Genomic DNA, 25,657 nt, shown 5'->3' on the forward strand with positions numbered 1-25,657 from the left:
TAAATTAGGACACATGGCCTTCATCAGCGCTTGTTAAAAGCACTTCCACCCATCGTCTGTTGAGGCTCTTTGGGGGATCTTTGTCATTTTGAAAAATGTTCGCGCCGTACGTAGCCAACCGTGCGAATATTTCTCTCATCGCAGGGGGAGTTCCAGTCAATGTCTTCCACCACAGGCACATCAGAATCTTTACAGCGTGGTCCAGAATTGCTGTGACCCCCCCCCCCCCCAATTTAATAATCTAAAACTTAACTTTTTTGTATACCAGTGGGGGTGTGAAAACGAAAACGAATAAGCAACGGGCACAAGAAAGTGTGGGGTCAATTGATTTGGGGACTACACTGTAGGAGGCCGTCCATAAATGACGTCACGCGATTTTGGATGATTTTTGACCCCCCCCCCTTCGTCCCACGGCGTTACAAGTCAGACCCCCCCCCCCTCAAATATGACGTCACAAAGCTCTGCCCCCCTCAAAAAAATATAAAACATGCTTCAAATCGCTTTAAACTATTGTCATTGTCGTGCCTATTTAATGTGGCGCTGCACTCTGATGTTGTAGGTTAAAACATTTATTTAATTAAGTCTATATTTAATTAAAAGTTGTACATTTTTACGTGACGTCACATTTCTCACCTCCCCCCCCTCGTCACAATCGTCACAAATGTCTGACCCTCCCCCCCCCCCAGGTGCATGACGTCATTTATGGACGTCCCCTAGAAGCGCGTGTGTAGCAAACAAGTAGCGCCATAATAGCCACAAAGATAAAGATCCCCCTTATAGCCTTAACAGACTGTTGGGGCAAGTGCTGTTAGCGAGCATGTATGAAGTCCGACACAACACACGAGGGGGTAGGGTGGGCAGCGCCACGCCCGACCGCCTTTGTCTCCCTCGTGGTGATGTTTACACATTTGAGAAAGCCTGAGTAGACCTAAGGGGATGGCCAGAACCGGTTCAAACATATATTCACCACCGTTATTGGTCGTGAGCGGGAATCGAACTCGGGTGGTCACACGTGCCTCCAATTAGCACGCTTGGTTCACGTACGGTACGAAAGAAGTTCAACATACAGCACAGTGCATTCATTTGTTCCGACTTACGAACCGTTGGCCTTACAAACGGTTCGACTTACGGACGGTTCGACTTACGAACGGTTCGACTTACGGACGGTCCGACTTACGAACTGTTCGGACTTACGAACGGTTCGACTTACGAACGGTTCGACTTACAAACCGTCCGACTTACGAACAGTTCGACTTACGAACGGTTCGACTTACGAACGGTTCGACTAACGAACGGTTCGACTTACGAACGGTTCTACTTACGAACCGTCCGACTTACGAACGGTTCGACTTACGAACCGTCCGACTAATTAGGTTCGTAACCCGAGGACTGCCCCGACATACATTCTCTGGTTACGGCAACTGCACACGAGTCACATTGAGTCCACAACCGGACAATCATTGAATGTCATGCAGCGTCGTTCAATGCGATTGCTTCCCGCAACGCCGGCAACGCTCCACTCGGGGCCGCTACGCGCACAGCTGAACGGGACAGGAGCGAACGCGGAAATAGAATTGGGGGTCAAGCCGCGACAACGCCTACAACGCTCGCGAATGCTGCGAGCGAGCGAGCCAAAACACTCCGCGGATTACTGTCCTCCAAGTGGGACACGGCACCACTCGTCCCTCCCAAGTGCTGCTGCTGCTTGACACGGTCTCAGTGAGACACTCGTTTAAGGCCGAGTAGACCTAGGAGAGGTAGCTAGCTTTACGTATCTATGGGTTAAAGGTTTAGGAGCCGGGGATTAACAAGAAATCCCCCCCGCCCCCCGTATAGCCTGCACAGGCTGTTGGGGCAAGTGCTGTTAGCGAGCAGCTATTAAGGCCGGGTCAACACCACGCCTGGCCGCCTTTGTCTCCCCAGCTCTGATGTTTACTTACACCCAGCGGCATGTGCACTCAATCCAGGGCTGAGTCGACCTAGGAGGAGGGACGTGATGCGTATCGCTCGCCGCTGGCGTTAACTGTGGCTGGGAATCGAACTCGGCTTTTGGGGGGGGGGGGGGATTGTGTAACGTAGCGCTCTAAGGACCGCGCCACCGCTCTCCATACAACACAGAAGAACACGCGACACACAAACACCTGGGCGACACACACACCTGGGCAACACGCGCGCGCGCCCTTGCGGGGGTGATCACTGCGTGGTTGGTGGTGGTGGCGTTGGTGTCATCGTCGAGTTACAAGAAGCAGCCACAATCGCGGGTTCCTCCTCTTCGCTGCCTGCGTTCGCCTTCCTCGACACAGCGAGCTCGGCAACACGGAGGGAGGGACAACCTCGCTCTGTACAGCGAGATCACCTGGACTGCGTGTGTCCACACACACACACCACAGGTGAGACTGTCTTACACACACAGGTGAGACTGTCTTACAGGGCATGCTCACACACAGGTGAGACTGTCTTACAGGGCAAGCTCACACACAGGTGAGACTGTCTTACACACACACACAGGTGAGACTGTCTTACAGGGCAAGCTCACACACAGGTGAGCTTACCTGTGTGTGTCCACACACACAGGTGAGACTGTCTTACACACACTCACAGGTGAGACTGTCTTACAGGGCAAGCTCACACACAGGTGAGCTTACCTGTGTGTGTCCACACACACAGGTGAGACTGTCTTACACACACTCACAGGTGAGACTGTCTTACAGGGCAAGCTCACACACAAGTGAGCTTACCTGTGTGTGTCCACACACACAGGTGAGACTGTCTTACACACACTCACAGGTGAGACTGTCTTAGAGGGCAAGCTCACACACAGGTGAGCTTACCTGTGTGTGTGTGTGTGTGCGTCCACACACACAGGTAAGACTGTCTTACACACACACACAGGTGAGACTGTCTTACAGGGCAAGCTCACACACAGGTGAGCTTACCTGTGTGTGTGTGTCCACACACACAGGTAAGACTGTCTTACACACACTCACAGGTGAGACTGTCTTACAGGGCAAGCTCACACACAGGTGAGCTTACCTGTGTGTGTGTGTGTGCGTCCACACACACAGGTAAGACTGTCTTACACACACTCACAGGTGAGACTGTCTTACAGGGCAAGCTCACACACAGGTGAGCTTACCTGGCTGTGTGCAGTGTGCATCGCAGTGGTGTGCCGTTGTCGTTCGCGCGATTGTTACAGTAGTGGTACTTTAACCCTGTATTATGGTTGTTTGTGACTTTAGTTAAAACAAAAAAAAATATTTTATTTTATTTTTATCAAGTAAGGCCCACTGAGCACTGTAGCTCTTTTTCAGAAGCGACCTGGCCACAAATAATATCTCAACGAAGTGGATTATCACGTGGAAATTTAGAGCAACCGAACACTTTAAACGCACCTTCATACATGTGGAGGGGAAAACCGGGAGGACCCGGAGAAAAATCCACACGGAGAAGATGCAAACTCAAAATATTGTGAGGGTTAGGTTCGCGATCGAGCCCAAGACCTCCTGCATACCAGGCGAGGTAGTTAACATCTTGCCACCGTAGTTGATCTTAACACACTCATAACATCTGCGTCGATATTGGGAGAGGCTTTTAATAATAATAATGATGATAAAAGGCGATTTGTGTGAGGCAGGGAACAATGTGTTCCTAATACTCCAGATATGACAACAGCACAGGATTTTAGATGCTGTGTAGAGTCGCAGAAGTTAATTACGGTACTGATGAAAGTGTTACTCATTCTGATGTGATGATGGGTTCAGCTGAATTCTGATCGGGATTTGATGTTAACTACCTCGCCTGGTATGCAGGAGGTCGTATGTTCAATCCCGACTCCTGACGCCTGCTGTATATTTGCGTGTCTCTCTCCCCGTGGTCGCGTGGATTTTTCTCCGGGTCCTCCGGTGTTTCCCTCCACATTTAGAAACACGCGTTTAGAGTATTTGGCTGCTATACATACCCACATGATAAGCCACTTTTTTGAGCTGTCATTTATGGGCAGGTCGCTTCTGAAAAATATCTCTTATATAGCTCAGTGGGTCTTATCTGGTAAAATAAAAATAGTTGTCTGAATGTTAAAGCTACCGCAGTGTGAACCCAGTTGTGAGTCAGGGTGTTTATTTTCACTGCGCTCTGCCGATGATCTCTGATAATGGTGAAACCCATGGGCAGTTGATGTCTCCGTGGCGGCTGTGAAAGTTGACACCACGGTAAGGTCATGTTCATACGTGGTAGCACAGCTGACGAGGTCGGCGACAGACCGAACTTAATATGAATCATCCAACAACACAATCGTCAATAACACAGAGTGTGGCCTTAAGTGGAAAAATATATAGATATATAATAGGCGACTTTTCGGGCACCGGATCCTTCAGAGCACGTACAGTGGCCAAGCTCTGCGGTACTCTACGCATTAAGAGGGCTTTTATTTACGTAACATAAACACACAATGTCATTAAAATTAAAGACGCGGTAAGTGGCGTCCCCTCGTTGCATATTAACTTTCGTGTTTGGGTTTAGATCGCGTTATTTATAAATGTGTCATAACCCTCCACCACCCGACACGGCCAATCAGTAAAAAAGTGTCACGTTGACAAAAGACAAATAGTTCACTGCTTTAGCCCACCGGTGTGTTGAAGCCACAACATTTACAATTTGAGTACGACGTTTCGCTGGTAATTGCATCCAGCATCATCGGGCAATTCGCCAGAATGGCCTCGTCACACACAGCGGCTTTCACCTGACCCCCTCGCATGCCAGCCGGCTGATGGCTTTACTGTGGATGTTGCGATGTTAAGAAGAGCCAAATTCAGCAAAGTGTATTTTTTTCCATTTAGGGCCACATTGTCATTGACAAATGTGTCGAGGTTATTTTTGTTTTCACTTCTGTACCGCTGTGGCGCTTCGCCTGCTTCGAAGACTCCATTCCCTCTCATCGGCTCACGCAGAGACCCATAGACTCACACAGAGATCCGTAGACTCACGCAGAGACCCGTAGACTCACGCAGAGACCCGTAGACTCACGCAGAGACCCATAGACATATACAGAGACCCATAGACTAGAACAGAGATCCATAGACTCACGCAGAGACCCGTAGACTCACGCAGAGACCCATAGACACATACAGAGACCCGTAGACTCACAGCGAGATACGTAGACTCACACAGAGCACCGCAGACTCACAGAAACACATAGACTAGAACAGAGACCCATAGACTCACACAGAGACCCATAGACTCGTGCAGCGACACATAGACTAGCACAGAGACTCATAGACTCACAAAGAGACACATAGACTCATACAGAGACCCATAGACTCGTGCAGCGACACATAGACTAGCACAGAGACTCATAGACTCACAAAGAGACACATAGACTCATACAGAGACCCATAAACTCGCGCAGAGACCCATAGACTCGTGCAGAGTGTCACAGACTATCACAGAGAATCGTAGCCTCACACACGAATCCATAGACTAACTTAAGAGACCCATAGACTCACACAAAGACCCATACATCTGCCCTGACAACATTCCACTATCTGACCTTAACTCGTTCCCTTGGTTGCGGGCACGTCTCAGTAACGAAATCATCGAGCAGTGGATAGATAATGGTCGATCGGGACGACGATGAATCACGCTGGGTTCTGTACCACCCCGTGCATACTGTGTGGTGTTATCCATGGTTGCCTGTGGCTGATCCACTTCGCCAAAACAAAATGCGGCTGTCACTCCTCTCCGTGCGGGCTACTGGATGCCGCGCGCGACTGTGACTACGAGAGACAAATCTCCGTGTTCACCGCCTCTCTGTGTTGTGCAGCGGTTGCAGGAATGCCCCGTAACCCGCGTGTCCTGCTCGTGCAGAGGTCACCATGGCAGTGCCGCAACCGTTGCGAGCGCACTTTGTTGACGTTGCTTCTTGCCGGATACCTTCCCAGTAAACACGCGCAACGTTGGCCCAACGTTGGCACTGTAAACCGCGTCTAGTGGCAGTGCGACTGTTGCAAGCTTTCTGCCGGATACCTTCCCAGTCAACACGCCCAAAGTTGGCCCAGTGGTTTCATATTCTTAGGTTTTTTTCGGTAAAGTCACATTATTACCATAATAATGAAAAGTGAGCCGTTCCTGGCCCTTCCCCCTCCCTCTACCATTATATATACGGAGTGGTATCTCTTGTAATCTCTCATTTACTTGATACAGCTGTCGGGCTGTGACGGTTCCACCTGAAGACGGAAGCTTGTGTTGCCTTCGAAACGTCATGATTTTTATTTTACTTTTATTAACTTTAATTAAACATTTTTACCTACGTGACTTTACCGAAAAAACCTAAGAATATGAATCCTTGCAGTCACGAAATCTTCAAATCTAGAACCAGTGGTTTCATGTTTACTGGGATAAATTGCAGCACAGTCGACACCCAACCCACAACCTCCGCTCTAAAAGTTTCACCACGACCGCCGCCGCCGTTGTCCGGATTTACGTCTTCCCCTTATTACAGGCCTAATTGCTGCCGTGTGGGTGGCCAGATTGTTATTTTATAGCTGCTGCGTTGGTGTCAGTTGACAACGCTCCAAACAGAAATCTGTCAATACGGCGTTGAAAAGCAGAATCTTTATTTAGACTCCAGGAGAAATGCGATGAGCTCAGAAGCATTTTTTCACAGACGTCCAGTATGGGCAGGTCGGCATCATAATCGCGCCCTGCTACTGCTGCCACACTCACCTCCTCCTCACAGCCCCCCTGCATTTTGCACATCACTGTCAAAGACAAAGATCCCCCGTGTAGCCTTAACAGACTGTTGGGGCAAGTGCTGTTAGCGAGTAGCACCTATGAAGGCCGGCACGGCACACGAGGGGGTGGGTGGCCTGCACCTCGACCTTTGTCTCCCGTTTACCAATGTTTTACACCCCGCACCAGGTACTCATTTGAGACCGAGTCGACCTAGGGGAGGCCCAGGACCGGCTCAGATAATCGTCACTGATGCTGGCCGTGAACGGGAATCGAACTCTGGTCGGCGGTTTCGTAGCGCAAGCGCGCTAACCGCTTGCACAACCGATCCCCACGTCACTGTACGAACACACACACACAAAGTCCTCTGACCCAGTGACCCCTGGTTCTTGCCCGATGTTTTGGGTGATTATTTTGAGCACGCGCAGCACGAGAGGACAGGGGACTTGGGGACAAAGTGACGAGCGCAGGGGAAGTAAACAACGCGCCCGACGTGAGAACGCGACAAATAACGATATTCATCCGGATTGAAAACGGCTCAAATTTTTCCTAAAAATGATGGCTGTTTTTATTTTGATGTCAAGGGGTACGCCTTGAGCACGGGTGAATTGACGGCTGTGCAGGAAAGAGACTCAAGATGCTGCTATTCCATCACACGTGGATCTCCAGGCGTGGCCTCCAATGCAGCCGATGCGACTTCGTGTTTTGCCGTGAACAGCGAACCGAGCACCATGCAGAACAGTTTGTGACCAAACAGCCACCCGCTCCTTGAACCCAACGTTCTCATCTCAAACCACTCCAGTGCCCTCTGCCTCTGGTCACGCACAGGCCCGAGTCCTGTCCATCACCGCTAGTTGCCAAGCAGGCCACAGCTCACTTCGACCCAGGACGTTTCGATGCGCTGGTGCGATTTGACCCTTTCTCGTCGGTCCTTCCTCTTCGCGTGGCTGCTGATGTTGATGCAGAGGAAGAACAAGTCTCAGTGCAAAGATGAACTGTCATGAATGCTTGTTTTTTTATCAATTAAAACGGACGGTGGTGGCATGGAATGGTAAGGGGTGGCATTCATGGAAAAAGCCTGCGCTGTACACGAAACCAATGTCATTGTTCCATCTCCCCACAGCGACCGTTCTCTCAGACGCGTTTGATTCATTGGGTGCTGCTCCGTTATTATCCTTGACCGCAATGTGCTCCTTGGAGCGACGTGTCCTGCCCATTGTTATGGGGTAGCATGGTCACTCTGAGGTCGCTCAACGTCACGGGGCACCGCGGTGGCGAGATGGTAACTCCCATGGCTGGTATTTCAGGAGGCTGTGGGTTCGATCCCAACCCTGACGCCTGCTCTGGATTTGGAGTTTGCATGTTCTGCCCGTGGTCACGTGGATTTTTCTCCGGGTCCTGAAGCTTTTTCCATCGACATTTATAATTAGCTCGCGTTTAGAGCATTTGGCTGCTATAAATGTCCACACGGTAAGACACTTCGTTGAGATATCATTTGTGGCCAGTTGACACAAGAAAAAGAGCTTTACCTGGTAAAATAACAATTGTTTAGCTTTAGTCACCAGCCATGATCTATCCACTGCTCGATGAAGGCCTGCTGATGCTGACACCATCCCTAATTTGCGTGAAGCAGTGTGGGTTCAGATATCAACTCGCCACTGATGTTTGCTGTGGAGGGGACCAAACTCAACAAGCACACACTAACGGGCCAGTGCCTGATTAAGCTAATGCGGGGCCTGTAGCATATGTGTTATAAAGGGGCTCTAAATAAAAAAAACAAACACGTAAATATTAAAACACACACATTTTTTACTTGCATAGCAAAGTAATTGTGTTTTTTCATTTGCTATACAGCCAGATAATACGACAAATCGCTAACCTTAAACGCCCAGTCGTTCGTAAAAGTTGAAGGCAGTGTAGTACTATAGTAATAGAGCAAGTGCAGAATCACCGAACCGGAATTGATAGCTTGAAAGCATTTAGCGCGGGGCCCTTGAAAATGCGGGGCCCGTAGCATATGTAGCTAAATTTCGATTTAAAGCTTTCGTGACTGCAGGGATTCATCTTCTTGGTTCTTTCGGTAAAGTCACGTAGAAGGAAAGTAATAAAATAGTAATAAAAAATAAAGCATAATAAAATAAGCTAATAAATTATTTTATTATGTTTTGTTTTATTATTTAATAATTTCCCTTCTACGTGACTTTACCGAAAGAACCAAGAAGATATGTAGCTACTTGTGCTCCTGGGATAATCCGGCACTGCAACAGGCCCCGCAGTGCAGAACCGGGGACCCCCATACATGGGGGGAGGGGGTTTACAGAGGCAGACTTTGCAGCGGTGAGCCTTGCTGACGAAACCTTGCTGATGACTTCCGATCAGAGAGGAAACCTGCCCCACAGCTGTCTAATCTGCACAGTCCTCTTCCCTGAGGTTACCGTCAAAAATTAAGGAACATGCGGCCGTCTGGAACGCTCTTCCTTTCCGATATTGGGAAGCCACTGCAGCTATGCACTTTCAAATCTAGATTTCAAACTAATTTCTTTAGAACTGCTTTTTGTGTTTAGTTTGTTGCCCTTCCCCCGCACCTCCGATTAACGTGGTTGGCTACGTACGGCGCGAAAGAAGTCCGCCATGCATACAATTCGCTTCTTTGTCCACTTACACGTTGTCGTGTGTGTGTGCTCTTTGGAGTTTTTGGCACTTTTTGTGGACGCCATGCCCAGTTTTTTTCCAGATGAATGTCGGGCCCGTTCAGTTCCCCTTTTCCTTGCGACCGTGACAGACTATTTACGTATAAATGAGGAACTCACTGTCACCCACCAACACTCACACGCACACACACTCACACACGCACACACACTCACACACGCACACACACTCACACACACGCACACACACTCACACACGCACACACACTCACACACACGCACACACACTCACACACGCGCACACACTCACACACACGCACACACACTCACACACGCACACACACTCACACACGCACACACACTCACACACGCACACACACTCACACACACGCACACACACTCACACACGCACACACACTCACACACACGCACACACACTCACACACGCACACACACTCACACACGCACACACACTCACACACGCACACACACTCACACACGCACACACACTCACACACACGCACACACACTCACACACGCACACACACTCACACACACGCACACACACTCACACACGCACACACACTCACACACGCACACACACTCACACACGCACACACACTCACACACGCACACACACTCACACACACGCACACACACTCACACACGCACACACACTCACACACGCACACACACTCACACACGCACGCACACTCACACACACGCACACACACTCACACACGCACACACACTCACACACGCACACACACTCACACACGCACACACACTCACACACACGCACACACACTCACACACGCACACACACTCACACACGCACACACACTCACACACACGCACACACACTCACACACGCACACACACTCACACACGCACACACACTCACACACACGCACACACACTCACACACGCACACACACTCACACACGCACGCACGCCCTGTCAGTAAACTTTACGCACGGGTGTTTTGGAAGGCAAGGGGACGATTCTGACCGATGTTGAAGCAAGATATGTTCTCAAACGCGGCGGGCGAATGGTCCTAATGACATGTGTGGGGAGGGCGTATATAGCCCAATGAGGGAAGGCGCTCCGTTAATAGAAATTATATTAACAGACTGTTGGGGCAAGTGCTGTTAGCGAGCACCTATGAAGGCTGGCACGGAATACGAGGGGGTGGGTGGCCAACACCACGCCCGGCTGCCTTTGTCTCCCCAGCGCTGATTATTACACACCGCACCAGGTACTCATTTGAGGCTGAGTCGACCTAGGGGTGGCCCAGGTCCGGTTCAGATAATCGTCACCTGGGTCGCCAGATTCGGAGCGCAGCGTAGCGCTGACCGCTCCACAACCGCTCCCCACAATGGTTTACACTCACACACACGCACACAGTCTATGTCGATATTTTAACTGAGTTCACCACGAGTTGTACGTTTCTGGAACCAGCTGAGAACTCGAGAGGGCCACGTTTTAAGTCTCGTTCAGCAAGATTTGCCAGGCACGTGTCGTGGAGGGAGGTGATACGCAAACACTCGAATGAATGCATACTCGAGTACTGGTGTCACTGTGTTAGGGTTGAGCGAATTCCTGACAGGTTGAGTCACGCGTCGCCATCCAATGACGTTGCGGTATTCACAAACGCGATGTGTATGTTCCTAGGTGTTTTCGGTAAAGTCACGTAGGTAAAACATTAAAATTAATAAAAGTAAAATAAAAATCACGACGTTTCGGAGGCAACACAAGTCTCCGTCATCAGGTGGGACCGTCACAGCCAGATGTGTAAGCTGCGTGTGCCAAACATCCAGACTCCTTTTACCCAAGCTCTCTCATCATAATAATACTCGTAATAACCCTGCTCAATTCAAGAAACCTCTTCACCCTTATCTCTTACAACCACGAGAGTGCTGGTTGTTGCTGGCAGCTTGACGTTTTCAGGCCTGTGCTCAGCACCTCGTGTTGTATACGTGCACTTTATATTTCAAGAGATTTCTTTCGCAATGGGCGGAGGAGGGAGAAGGGGGAATTTTTTAGAACTTTTTTTTCCGACCAAACGACGCTTTGGAAATCCACGATTCGGACTGCGGCTTTCGTTCACTTCCTGCAGGTGGCGGGCGGTTGACCGTGACGGCAGTGGCGTTGGTGGTGGTGGTTGTGGTGGTGGCCGTCGCGATCCAAGCTGTTTCTCCACACCTCTTTGGTGAGGCCATCGCGCAATCTCAACGGGACCCCCCCCCCCCCGCCACCACCACTGTGGCCTCCGCTCCTTCAACGCGGGAGGAGCAGCACAGCTACGCCAACTCTCTCTCTTTTTTACGATCAGTGGAAACAAGAAGATGCTCGGTTTAGTCGGCACTTTGCTTCGTTCATAATTTCGTTAAAAAAATTTTTACATTTTTTTACTTTGCTTTATGTTAACCCCCACCTCTCGCTCACTCTCTCGCTCAGTCTATCGCTCACTCTCTCGGTCACTCTCTCGTTCTGCACTCTCGTCGTGGGCAAGCAGCAGCAGCAGCAGACCTCGATACCGTGTGGCACTTTACTTCCTGGTCGTCTTACTGCTGCCATCATCATCATCATAATGCCCAAGAGCAGAGTGGTGTCCTGGTCAATTGAGAATTGAGGCATTGGTGCTCGTCTGCCGGAACCCCCGTCGCCCTGCACCTCCGTGTCAGCTGCTTTAGAGAGTATGGCTTATTTGTGGAATAGGTCGCCGTTCTGACAGACACACAACACCGCAATGAACATCCGTCACCATCCCAGCCCTGGGTCAAAAAATGTCAGTTCGTTCAACACCGTGGCAGGAGCGTTTCAGAGACGATTTATCCACCCAGATAAGTGGACAAATGCCTTCCATTGTTAATTGGGGTGCACATTGGGTCACGTGCTTTGGCTGAACAAAAGAAAACCCACTCCTGAGATTTTACCGATGATTTCTCGCCGAAACGAACGCCCGAGCCCGTTCACGCGTAGCTGCCCAAGCGAGACGGTTCCACTTCAGCGGAGTGATCTCACTTCACCGTCACCCCGACGGCACCCAGCCACGGCCGTAGCTTAAACAGGCACAGAACCCGTCGCACGGGGAGAGGAGGAGGAGGGGTGGACAGTCGTGCTTACAACTCAGTCCACAACCTGACCCGCCACAGGGCTGCACACAACGCTGGCATTTTAGAGGACGTCTTTCCCCCCCCCCCCGTCCCACGTCCCACGATTCGATCATCCGTCATGATTTTGGCGTCGTGTTTTTCAAGGATCAAGCATTTTTCCGGGGGGTCATTAGCAACGTCTCGTTTCTGCGTCTCATTTGTACTGTCTGCCTCGTGTTTATGGTCTGGCAGCTTTAGTATTATCGATCGCATGTTCAGTCTCGTATTTTCAACCTTGTTTGTATTGTCCGTCTCGTTTGTTGGTATTATGCCGCTTGATTACCCAGAAAGGCGTCACCGAGCCTAAATAATCTTTTAGCCAAGTTTTTTCCGCCAAATTTGTCGGAGCAGGCGGGCAATGTCGCTGCTGTGTGCAATCCAAATTGAATACAATTTCAAGTTAAAATTCTCAGCAGTGGGACGTCTGGCCATTACCAGTTACAGTTGTTTGTTTCTTCGAGCTATTAGGAGCAAAGCAGAGAACTCGGAGGGAACCCATGCAGAGTAGGGAGAGAACCGAAAGACACGAGAGTCGGCAATGAAACCCAGGCACCTTGTCGCTGTGAACCACGAGTGTTACCACTACCACCACCCTCGTGCCTTGCTTATGTTCTTATTTTTACCGCCTTCTTCGTGTGTTTCGCCCAATTCTCGTGCGCCGTAAATTTAACTCCCGCCGATGGTTGCTGATCGTTAAACCGCCAGGCCTGCCTCTCTTGACGTCGCCACTGTCGCAGCGCAGGAGACGGCTGTAGGATTTTGACGCATTCCACGAGTCCCTGGATATCGAGATGCTCTGTGACGCCATCGATCCGTGTGAGAGTATTGACGACGCCGGGGCTTGCAGCCAGACCAAAGTCTTTGAAAACTCACTTCTTTAGAACTGATTTTTGTGTTAAGTTTGTTGTCCTTCCCACGCACCTCCGATTATCACGGCTTGCTACGTACTGGTGCGAAAGAAGTTAAACATACATAAATACGTACACACAACACAACAGCTGGACACTCAAATGAGCTGCGCTCAAATTTCGATGTAAAGCTTTCGTGACTGCAGGGATTCATCTTCTTGGTTCTTTCGGTAAAGTCACGTGACTTTACCGAAAGAACCAAGAAGATGAGCTGCGCTCACTTTGTGTTCATAAATTTGTTCTCCTTTATCATCGTTTTTTTCCTCCCATCTTCCCCCTACCTCCTCGTCGCCGTCATCTTCACCGCCGTCAAGGGCTGTGCCGCAGCCCTGGAGAGATGCAACACGCTCGCCCGTTTGTTGTAGAGGCTCGCGGTTCAAATCCAGCAAACCGCCCTGGTTATTGTTGCGGTGTGCAATCACCACAATGATACCGCTTTGGGGTGGACGTTAAAGATCCCCTGATGCTATTCGCAAGAGTAGGCCATCGTGTGCCAGCGTCAGGGTCCAAACGTGCCAAATGCGACAAAAACCTATTCGGCTAATTACTCAATTGAGATTATACACAGCAGCAGCAGCAGCAATCATCGTTCCCTCTACTGGCAGGTTCATGCCGCAGGTCACTCTTGGAAGTGAGACTCATCCTGGTCTCGTGAGTTCTGACACGGGTTCAGACGAAATCGACGTAACCCAACTTCGCCCGCCGGGTGTCACGACTGTCCAGGGCACCATGCTGTGCGAGGAGTTCATCCGAGCCAAGGCAGCAGCGATGGCCCCCTCTCGGCAGTTCAAGCTCGGGAAGAAGCCTCGAGGAAGAGGGGGAGGAGGTGACGACAAGGCCACGCTTGGAGGCGTCACGAGGCGAGACCGCAGCCTCAGCTGGGAGGACCTGACGCCGCTGTTTCCTCCGCCGTCGCCGTCATCGCCGCCGCCGCCGCAGCAGCAGCAGCGGCGGCGCGAACCGGGACGCGGCACGGGCATGAACATCTGGCGGCGGCCGCTGGGGTCGCGCAGCAGTACGCCGGCGAGCAGGCCCGGCGTCGCGTGGCATCGCGCGCCACAGCCGACCGCGGGCGACGAGTCCACGACCGGAATGGCGAAGGTAAACAACGACGACAACAACAAAAACATGCAATAAAAACGTGTTATCGATCAAGCTGTGTGAAAAATAAGAATAGGTGCTACCCTTTCTGGCAATAAAGCAGGTGTTAAGGTGTTATAAAAACACCAAACAGATACCTTTTGCATCTTAAAACCTGTTTTATTGCCAGAAAGGGTAAAACCTATTCTTATTTTTCATACTTTGTACCGGGTTATAACACTATGCGTAAAGTAAGTCACCCCCCCTAACTTGTATCCGGTGACAATAAAGCTTTACAAATCTGCTCGCACACAGCTACCGTAATCTAAGACGCAGCCCCTCAACTTTTTCTTTCGGCTACGGGCAAATCATCCAACGAATGTGGTAGTCGTGAGTGTGATTGCTAATTTACAATTGTAGGTTACTCAACCTCCCAACATGAGAGTCTGCGTAAACCAAAGACTACTTTGGTAGAGTATAGGGCCCAGAGTAATGTATGTACATATGTATGTATGTTAAACTTCTTTCGCACCGTACGTAGGCAACCGTGCTAATCGGAGGTGCGTTTGTGTTGCCGTCGCAGTCAGGGGGGGTGCCAGTCCACCAAATGGGAATACCAAAAAAAGCCACATTTTTGACACTGAATATGGGTTCACGTGGGAGACGTGACGGCAGAGTGATGCCTGCACAGCGCGACTCACGACTTCCTCTTGATACCAAGATCCAGATGGTCACGTCTATGCGCCGCTTCTCGGTGGCAGCCCCAACAGTCTGGAACGATATCCCTCTGCACATTCGCAGCATCACCTCAATCGCCTCCTTCAAGAGAGACTTAAAAACTCACCTCTACAACCACGCTTTCGAGCGACTCTGAGCTTGGCTCCGCGCCTCTGAGTTGCGGAAACTACGTCTGCAAATTTGCGCGCATTACAAATTGAACTATTATTATTATTAGAGTGCTGACTATCAGAAAGGGGAGGCTGTGATCGAGCAGCACCCACCCAGAGCTCGTTAGCCGAGCCAGACGGAGGGACAGCCCGAGGGCAGATGTTGTAGCTCACGTCTGCCCGTCGAAGGGAAATCGGTCCACAGAATTCGGGGGTGTGGCCCGTATTGGCAGGCGACTCGAGTTGACAAAACCACCTGCAATAGCGTCACCGGGAGACGGCATCTCGAGCTCAAACCCGAGCTGTGTGGCTCACGGAAGCTTGGTTTTATTGCACCACACGGCAGCATTACTTGTTGACGTTTTTCTCGGCAGGCTGCAGAGTTTTCTCGGGAAACAAACTGTGGTTTCGTCCGACACGTGAAGAAGAAACTTTTTAAAAGGAAGCATTGGCATCCCGGGCAGAACTCAAGCGAAAAAGGAGAAAAAAGAAAACGATCGCAATGACTCATTGAGGCTTTTCCAGGTGGAGTGAAAGGACAACCGGCTTCATTTTGATTTAAACAAAAAAATCTCTCCTACCTCTTCTTTTAAAGAGGCGCTCGCCCAAGCACGGATCGCGGGAGTACGCTGGCCCCGGCAAGTCGAGCTCCCCCTCCATCGTCATCCCCCACCAAAGGCTGGACGCCGCTAGCGTTGGCGGCGCGGCCGCTCGTTGCGTCTCGCCCACGAGCTTCAGCCTCCGCTACGACGACATCCACGTGGGCAGCGTGGAGCCGGCCAGGCCGACTGCGCCACCGCCGACGACCGCGGAGGCCACCCGCGACAAGGCGGGCTCCCGGCACGACGCGGGCACCCGGCCTAAGTCGTTCCACGGCGGCAAGGTGGGTGCGGGCCCACGGGCCCGCGGGGCCGATGACCCCCCGAGCTGTGCGCACCCCACCCCCGTCATCTCATTTGCCACCCCCACACTTTGTTCATCGTCATCATGAGAACTGTGATGGTTCTCATGGTGACGATGAGTGTTTCCACGAGGGTTCTCGCGATCGTGATGGTGAGTGTTTTTCCCTGATTGTTTTCGTGATGATGATGTATCCATGATGGTGATCGTGATGATGATGATATGTCCATGATGGTGCTCGTGATGACAATGATGTATCTATGTTGGTGATCGTGATGATGATGTATCCATGATGGTGATCGTGATGATGATGTGTCCATGATGGTACTCGTGATGACAATGATGTATCCATGATAGTGATCTTGATGACGATGATGTATTCATGATGGTGATCGTGACGATGATGATGTATCCATGCTGGTGATCGTGATGATGATGACGATGTATCCATGATGGTGATTGTCATGATGATGGTGAGCGCTGCTCTCGCAGGATGTGCCGGGAGATTCTCTGTTGCTCATGACCCACTCTGGGTCCAACAGCGCCGTTCATTCCGAGTCGCTGCTCAACAACTACCTCCGAAAAAAGGTGTGGGTTGACCTGCTGATCCCATCGCCCAACCCACTCGTGCGTCTGAATACCTATGGCTATGCGTCTGTGCGTGTTAATTGTGTGCTTACATACTGCAGATGCATTGTCCCATGCATTACGCCCGTCAATAAGCCCCTATGGCAGGTGTATTTTAATATCATAAAAACACTCCACCCCCTCGATTCCCCATAAGTTATGGTGTAGTTGTGAAGTGAGTGGCGAGGTTTCTGTACCTGTGCAGTGTGCTTATGACCAGCTCCGGTTTGGCAGCAGAGGTCTCACTCCAAATCAGTCGAACAGCATTGTATTTTCATCAGCTACATCACGCTGTGTGGAAGTTACCTGATCTATCTCTCCATAGAAAGTTCTGGGTCTTCTTGGCCACAGTCAGTCTCTGTCCTTGTGAAACATGGACCCCTCTATTAATAGAACATCTGCGCCGGTTCAAAACATTGAGGCTGGCCTGCCTACGATTCATCCTGGGTTTTACCAGACTGGATTCTGTGAGCTCATAAAATCTTCGAGACATCTGGACACAGTCCCATACGTGAGCTCCGTCAGGCGAGGCTGCGTCGGCTGGGTCATGTAGCCCGCATGCCCAACCACTGCATGCTGAAACAGCTCCTATTTGATTTCGATTTAAAGCTTTCGTGACTGCAGGGATTCATCTTCTTGGTTCTTTCGGTAAAGTCACGTAGAAGGGAAGTAATAAAATAATAAAAAATACCAGGTCTGTCGGGGAGACGCTGTCTCCCCGACAGACCTGGTATTTTTATTATTTCTTCACCTGATGACGGCTGCTTGCGTTGTGGCCGAAACGTCGTGAGAATTATTTTATTATGTTTTATTTTTATTATTTTATTACTTCCCTTCTACGTGACTTTACCGAAAAAACCAAGAAGCTCCTATTTGGCCAGGGCGGCTATACGTGCACGCCATGATCTTCAGAAATGCGCCGATGTGGTACATCAGTTTCAGTTTCATTTATTTGGTATAGCCCTGTGAGCCATTCGGCTCTTGAATCGGGTCCAACCGCAACAAACAAAAAACAAAAACACGAACAAGAAAACATCTTAAAGTGACTATGCGGAAACTAGGCCTCGGCAAGGTAAGGTAATTTACCATTTTTACCGGGTAAAAGGGTAAAGGTAGCTCGGAAGAATTACCTGGTAGGGTAAAGGAAGCGCTAAGTATTACCCGGTAAATACGGTACCTTGTTTACCGCTAAAAGCTCCGTGGCGCAGTCCGTGGCCTCCATTTAATAAATAATATTTTACAAAACAAAAAAACACGCTTTTATGAAATGTACTAGTAATGGAAGAACTCCACGACTCCAGGAAGTGGCCCCGAAGCTTGCCCTAACATAAGGGCTCCGTGGCCAATTACAGCCAACGTCAGTTGAGCGTGAAAAATTAGACCCAAGCCGAAACATAACGTATAAAAAATATTCTTTTAAAATATATTTATTTAATGATAGAATATAGTATTGTCATCAGTATGACATACGTATACCAAGTTTTCAGTCGATACCACATTAGGAAGTGGGTAAAAAATGAGTTACAAGATTTGAGGATACAACAACGACAACAACAACAATGACGACAACAACAACAACAACAGACAGTTAGTTAATAGAAAGCGTGTAAAATTGGAATCATCGAGAGTATTCTATATGATAGAAAGGCTCTACCTAGCATTTACCGTTATAAACCTTGTTCATGTGTAGTTCCCTAGTAATCTTATCTACAGCTCTGACAAATTGTTTCATAAGGCCCAATTTGATGTGCAGTGGTGGCATCAGCACCTTCCGGGGGTCCACCAGTGGCTCCCACTTAACATTGCTCCTCCCCACAGAGGACTCGGTCCGCTGTGGCCAGTCCCGCCTGTGGTAGTGCGCCTTGGTGTCCCTGCTGTCCCAAAGGCAAAGATAGCAGGGAAACTTGGTAAAACCGCCTTGGAGACCCATCATGAATGCCTCCATTTTTAAGTCCTCGATGACCTCCCAGCCGTACTCATCATACTTCGAGGTGTCCAGCAAGGTCTTGATGCTGTTGTGGTGCACCGAGTGAGCCAGGGGAAGAGATGGGTACTTGTTACCATTATGGAGCAGCACGGCTTTGAGGCTCCTGGATGAGCTGTCAATGAAGAGGCGCCACTCATTCTGTATTTATATTACTATTTATATTACTGGAAAGTTCTAGAATATTCTAGAAGTTACTACAAGTTTACTCAGCACTGAATCTATCTGGAACGTTCTGAAAGATAGTTACATTTCAAAATATCATTGTCCTAGTCACAAAAGCAAAGTTTGTGGGTAATAATAGCCATTTTCTGTACTTTTGAGGCATAAGCAATTAGGAAATAATACTTACTACCCAGGAACAAAAAAACATTTATTACACAGTGTTATCAGTACCAGCGGTGTCATGCTGCTGGGCAGTTGTGAGGCAGTCACCCTCCAACAACAATAGAGGGCAGAGGAGCGACGCCCACAACAATGAGCGGAGTGCTGAGCAGCTAAAACGCAGGAAGTTACCGCAATGGACAGCACAGGTGTTGCATCTGCCAGTCATCTCAGTCGGTCAACCCATGGCACCTGGTTCTGTCCCCTGACCTCCTGTCAGCAACGAGCCTTTGACACTTCACTTGGCCTCACGTGGCCTCAAAAGTGCACCGAGCCGAATGGCGACAGTTGTGGTTGTGGGGCACTGGTGTAAGTGGTAAGTGCACCGTGCCATGAACCCCGTCAACCTGAGTTGGATTCTCGACTCTGGCTAACATCAGTTTTAGTCATATCAGAGCTGATCCTGGGCCTCTCTTGAGTTGACTCGGCCTTGAATGAGTACCTGCTGCAGCGTGTAAACGTCAGCACTGGGAAGGCAAAGGCGACCAGGAGTGATCCTGGCCACACCACCTCCTGCTCCATGCCAGCCTTAATAGGTCCATTCGCTAACAACACATTCCCCACCAGTTTGTAAAGTCTAAATGGGGGATATTTGTCGTTTTGTTTTGTGTTGTCTGCGTGTAGATGGAGGAGATTGAGCACGCCATGCTGCTCTCCCCTGGCCGCTCTCCCCAGAGCCTCATAGCTCGACTCCAGCACCTCTCCCTGTACAACACCGAGCAGCCCAGCCTGGTGGTACGGAGACCGAGCACGCGGCAACCAGACGACCTCTAGCCTACCTCAAGCCTAGCTCTAGCCTAGCCCTAGTCTATCCCTAGCCTCGTTCTAGCCTAGCCCTGGCCAACCTCAAGCCTAGCTCCAGCCTAGCCCTAGTCTAACCCTAGCCTCGTTCTAGCCTAGCCCTGGCCTACCTCAAGCCTAGCTCCAGCCTAGCCCTAGTCTAACCCTAGCCTCGTTCTAGCCTAGCCCTGGCCTACCTCAAGCCTAGCTCCAGCCTAGCCCTAGTCTAACCCTAGCCTAGTTCTAGCCTAGCCCTGGCCTACCTCAAGCCTAGCTCTAGCCTAGCCCTAGTCTATCCCTAGCCTCGTTCTAGCCTAGCCCTGGCCAACCTCAAGCCTAGCTCCAGCCTAGCCCTAGTCTAACCCTAGCCTAGTTCTAGCCTAGCCCTGGCCTACCTCAAGCCTAGCTCTAGCCTAGCCCTAGTCTATCCCTAGCCTCGTTCTAGCCTAGCCCTGGCCAACCTCAAGCCTAGCTCCAGCCTAGCCCTAGTCTAACCCTAGCCTAGTTCTAGCCTAGCCCTGGCCTACCTCAAGCCTAGCTCTAGCCTAGCCCTAGTCTAACCCTAGCCTCGTTCTAGCCTAGCCCTGGCCTACCTCAAGCCTAGCTCCAGCCTAGCCCTAGTCTAACCCTAGCCTAGTTCTAGCCTAGCCCTGGCCTACCTCAAGCCTAGCTCTAGCCTAGCCCTAGTCTATCCCTAGCCTCGTTCTAGCCTAGCCCTGGCCAACCTCAAGCCTAGCTCCAGCCTAGCCCTAGTCTAACCCTAGCCTAGTTCTAGCCTAGCCCTGGCCTACCTCAAGCCTAGCTCTAGCCTAACCCTGGCCTAGCTCGAGCCTAACCCTAGCCTAGCTCTAGCCTAACCCTGTCCTAACCCTAGCCTAGCTCCAGAGCACGCGCCAGCCAGACTAGCTCTACCCTAGCCCAGCCCTAGCACCACCTAGCCTGAGCATAGCCCTAGCACCACCTAGCCCTAACCCAGCCCTAGCACCACCTAGCCTGAGCATAGCCCTATTCACCACCTAGCCCTAACCCAGCCCTAGCACCACCTAGCCTAAGCCTAGCCCTAGCACCACCTAGCCCTAACCCAGCCCTAGCACCACCTAGCCCTAACCCAGCCCTAGCACCACCTAGCCTGAGCATAGCCCTAGCACCACCTAGCCCTAACCCAGCCCTAGCACCACCTAGCCTGAGCATAGCCCTAGCACCACCTAGCCCTAACCCAGCCCTAGCACCACCTAGCCTGAGCATAGCGCTAGCACCACCTAGCCCTAACCTAGTATTTCCTTACACAGAGACGTAGTCGATGCCTTATCGAGCCACAGAATCCTGCCCCCAAGGTTAGTTTGAGTCAGACGCCCAGCGTTTGCCGAACCCTATCCACTACCTCGAGACCAAGCGCATCCCACTTTACTTGGTATCTGCTCGCGAGTAGCCGCTGCGTCAACAGTCCGTAGAGGCTCGAGAGGGATCCGCGATTACCGAGTGCACGCGCGCGCACACCTTCCCGCCCGCTGCGCATTGCGCACACGTGAATTAACGCGCGCGCTCGTTTTGCAGGCGACGGGGTTGGAGAGCCACGGGCGGATGGGCGAGGAGGTCTCCTCGAGCGTGCTGAGCACCCCGGTGCTGCAGATCTCGGAGGAGAACTCGCAGGACCGGGTGGCGAAGCTCCACGGCGCGCGGTTCGCGCTGCCGCTCTGCGCCAGGGAGGGAGCCCTGCGATCGGCGGCGCCGTCACCGCTGCCGCCGGCGTTGTCCGTCTGCACCGGTGAGGGGCCCGAGAGGGAGGCCCGGGATCTCGGCGCGGTGCGGCGTGGCCGGGGGCGGCGGGTTAAGGGGGCCGGTCACGCGGGCGAACCGGGCGACGCGGACACCGACGGCCTTCGCGCCCGCTCTATGCATAGAGCGGGAGACTTGTCTAAAAATACCCATCCCCCCTTTCTCTGCCCCCCGTCTTAGAATGTTGATTACCGCTTCCCTGCCCCTCTTCCCCCACGCCCCCTAATATACCTGAGCCTTCCCCCCACTGCCCAACGGATCGTACAGGTTGGGTTGTGTTGAGCCTTACATCCCTCACCTACGGATGGCTCTAAAGCTCCCCCCCCAACTCCCTCCGTGGTGTTTCTGCCCCCCTACCGCGCAACGATCGGCGCGTTGTACCAGGCTTTGCATTTACCACAACAACAACAAAAAGATACAATCCTCGACAATGACGGCCTTTCGCGGTCGCTCTACGCGTACAGCCTGGACGCGTCGAAACAAAATAATCCACGACGCCTGACAGCCCCGCGTAGCTTCAGCCGAGGCGGGCGGGGAGGGGAGGAGGGGGTGGCAGTTGACCAGCAGCAGAGACATCGAGGTCTGGCAGGGAAAGTATGTATGCACGTTGAACTTATTTCGCACTGTCGTAGCCAACCGTGCAAATCGGAGGTGCAGGGGAAGGACAACAAAATGAAACACAAAGAGCAGTTCTGCGTGGATTTTCCCAATGCCCGAGTGACTCTTCCCCATTCCCTCTGCGATCGTGTGTGGCTGCACAGATGGATGCAAGGATTCTCACTGCAGCATTGAGGAGGACCCGATGGAAGATTTCCCCTTATTATTGTCGCTCACAGAAAGCCAGAGGCTCAAGTCCGACAGCATCAGCAAGATGCTGCAGGTGGGAGCAGCACTGCCTGCTTAGCACTCGCACACAAGACACACGTAAAAACAAAGATCCCCCGTAAAGCCTTTAAAAGACATTTAAGGCAAGTGTTGTTAGTGAGCACCTATGAAGACCGGCACGGCACACAAGGGTGTGAGCGGGCCAACACCACGCCCCGGGCAGCCTTTGTCTTCCCTGTACTGATGTTTACACACCGCACCAGATTACTGCTTTAAGGCTGAGTCGACCTATGGGAGGACCAGGAATGGTTCAAGTATTCATCATCGATGTTTGCCATGAGCAGGAATCGAATTCAGGTCACCTTGTTTGTCAGTGCTGTTCACTTGCCCATTACACTACCGCGCCCCACCATTACAAATACGCACAAAGACAAAGATCCCCCATATAGCCTGCACATACTTTTGCGGAAAGTGCTGTTAGCGAGCACCTATGAAGGCCAGCACAGTAGCACGCCCGGCCACGTTTGTCTTTCCAGCGCCTAGGTCGACGGTGAGTCGAGCAGAGGTCTCACTCGGAATCAGTCAAGCGGCATTATCTTTTCATCGGCTGTGCGATGCTGTGTAGAAGCTACCTGGTCTGTCGCTCCAAACGAAGCTTCGAGTCTTCTCGGCAACGGTCATGCCCTCCCTTGCGAAACGTGGACCCCCAAATGGAGCATCTTCGCCGGTTAGAAACATTTAGGCTGGCCTGCCTACGATCCATCCTGGGTTTAACCAGGTTGGATTGTGTGAGCTCACAAATCCTTGAAAGAACTGGACAAAGTCCCATCGGTGAGCTCCTCCAGCAGGCAAGGCTGCGTTGGCTTGGATCATGTAACCCGCATTCCCAGCCACCGCATGCCCAAACCGCTTTGTTCGGCCAGATAGAGGGGGCTAAAAGGGGTGCGGCATGAGCTCGAGATGAGATGGAGTGATGTGGTTGAAGGGGACGTGGAGCTGAGTGGACTTGCCGATGACTGTTACTAGCGGTGTCAAGATCGGCCTCTCTGGAGGAGGCTCATGAAGGACGCTACTGGGCAGTTGGAGGTAGTCACACTCCAGAAACAACGGAGGGCAGAGGAGCAACGTTCAAAACGAGCGGAGCGCCGGGTGGATAAAACACAGCAAGTTGGCACAGTAGGGGGCACAGGTGGTGCATCGGCCAGTCATCTCAGTCAGTCAACCCATGGCATCTTGGGTCTGTCCCGTGACCTCCTGCCAGCGGGCGTTCAACACTTCACATGGCCTCAAAGGGCATATGGCCTGGCACAGACACCGTGGTTGCGGTTGTCGTTAAGTGATGTAAGTCAGTATGTTGTATGTATGCTGTATGTATGTATGTTGAATTTCTTTTGCACCGTACGTAGCCAAGGGTGCTAATCGGAGTTGCGGGGGAAAGACACCAAACTAAACACAAAAAAGCAGTTAGAAAGAAATGAGTTTTCAATCTAGATGTGAAAGTGCACAACTCCAGTGGTTTCCTACTAACATGCCGCCGTTCCCGCCCGCCCGCCCGCCCGCCCGCGCGTCTGTCGTGCAGCGCAGCATCTCGATGCCGAGCCTCCCCGCGCTGGCCGCGGGCCCCGCGGGCTCCGCTTCCACGCTGGAGCTGTATGACCAGCCCACGCTCGCCATGCTGCAGCGCTGCCGCTCCGCCACCGAGTACCTGCAGCAGTTCACCTCGTGGGACCGCGACGCCGCCGCCGCCATCAACGCCAACGGCGACTCCCGCGGCGACGGGGATGGAGCGCCGTGCCAGAGCGGCGGCCCGGGCGGGCACTTCTCCACGTTCAGCGGCGAGCTCGGCTCGCAAGACCTCCGGATCTCGTACGGCTGTGACGGCGGTGCCGTGACGGCACCCACCGGTGGCAGCCGGGCTGCGCCGGCCGACACATCGTCCGGAGGGTCAGGGTTGGCGGGTGGGGGGGAGGGTAGGGGGAGGTCATCGAATGTTTTCATATGAGTCGAGGGACCCATGGAGCCATACGGGCGATTCGCGAACGTTTTGTCAAGAGGCCCCTGCCGTTATTGCAGAAGGATTGGAAGGAGTTACGGCTCGAGCGCCGTGACGATAATGAGGATGAGAGTCGCTGCAGGGCAGGAGGAGTGAGTGGTGTGACGACGGCTATGATTGCGCACAAGAGGGGAAGATGAAGGAAGTGGATCTGTAACAGGAATCTCCGCGGGAGACGTTGAAGATCGCAAAGGACGGGGGGGCGGGGGGGACACATTAGACGTCAACCGTCGGTTTCGAAGATGACAACGGGATAGACAGGAAAGCCACTCACCGGACACATGAATAGTCAGCTGTGACAGAAACCAAACTCCTCAATTAAGAACTTTTGTTCCCCAGCATCCAGCCAACGTTCACTGAAAATAATTGCCAGTCAGTGATTTTGGCCAAACGTCGTTTAGTCATGAATGTTAATAAAATTATTACGATAATAAAATAGAAAAAAAATCCGGTCCTCGAAGATACGCAGCCCGCTCAAGACCACAAGAGATTAAATCAATATAAAATCCTTAATTTTCTTTTGAAATGCGCCAGTGACACGGTGAAGGAGTGGACACGTTGCAATTTGTTTTAGGTGGAATAATTTTACCCCACTTCCAATTGGTGCATTCCTCCGGTGTGCAGCACCGCGTCCATGGCTTGTTGACGCCACGGCTGCGGTTGTAACGCCACACGTCAAGCGGGCTGGGCGGCTTACTTCTCAGAAACACCTCCGAGCAAGAAAGCTTCCCCAGAAATGCTCGCGATTTTTCTTAAAGGTCAAACCACATTGTTTTTTACAAGACGAAATACAAGCTACGGTATAATGCGAACCTAAAACGTGACATTGAACGTGTCACCGACGCCGACGACGGTTGTTCAGCGTAGCGCGTTCTTTGGCGTACGTACGAGAGGAGGGGGCCCGGTACGGCCCCACTTCTG

General features: G+C 51.5%; 1 protein-coding gene across 1 annotated transcript; it reads left to right on the forward strand.

Moving 5' to 3' along the window:
* Positions 1-1,579: 1,579 nt before the first annotated feature.
* LOC133355138 (uncharacterized) lies at positions 1,580-24,791 on the forward strand. Its single transcript, XM_061572465.1, has 10 exons — positions 1,580-2,390; positions 11,494-11,586; positions 14,164-14,541; positions 16,003-16,290; positions 16,800-16,895; positions 19,927-20,037; positions 21,637-21,847; positions 22,620-22,738; positions 24,263-24,641; positions 24,757-24,791. Exons 3-10 carry the CDS (start codon positions 14,170-14,172, stop codon positions 24,789-24,791), a joined length of 1,611 nt encoding a protein of 536 aa, XP_061428449.1. The 5' UTR covers positions 1,580-2,390; positions 11,494-11,586; positions 14,164-14,169.
* The last annotated feature ends 866 nt before the right edge of the window (positions 24,792-25,657 follow it).

Source organism: Lethenteron reissneri, chromosome 6 (assembly GCF_015708825.2).
Source record: "Lethenteron reissneri isolate LAM-NWPU_2019-01 chromosome 6, ASM1570882v1, whole genome shotgun sequence".
Classification (NCBI taxonomy): Eukaryota; Metazoa; Chordata; class Hyperoartia; order Petromyzontiformes; family Petromyzontidae; genus Lethenteron; species Lethenteron reissneri.

Excerpts from the sequence above, each read along its gene's own strand:
- LOC133355138 (XM_061572465.1), top strand. The coding sequence starts at position 14,170 with ATGCTGTGCGAGGAGTTCATCCGAGCCAAGGCAGCAGCGATGGCCCCC. Across the intron at positions 21,848-22,619 it reads GGCGTTGTCCGTCTGCACCG|ATGGATGCAAGGATTCTCAC; the intron begins GTGAGGGGCCCG and ends GTGGCTGCACAG. Across the intron at positions 22,739-24,262 it reads GCATCAGCAAGATGCTGCAG|CGCAGCATCTCGATGCCGAG; the intron begins GTGGGAGCAGCA and ends TCTGTCGTGCAG.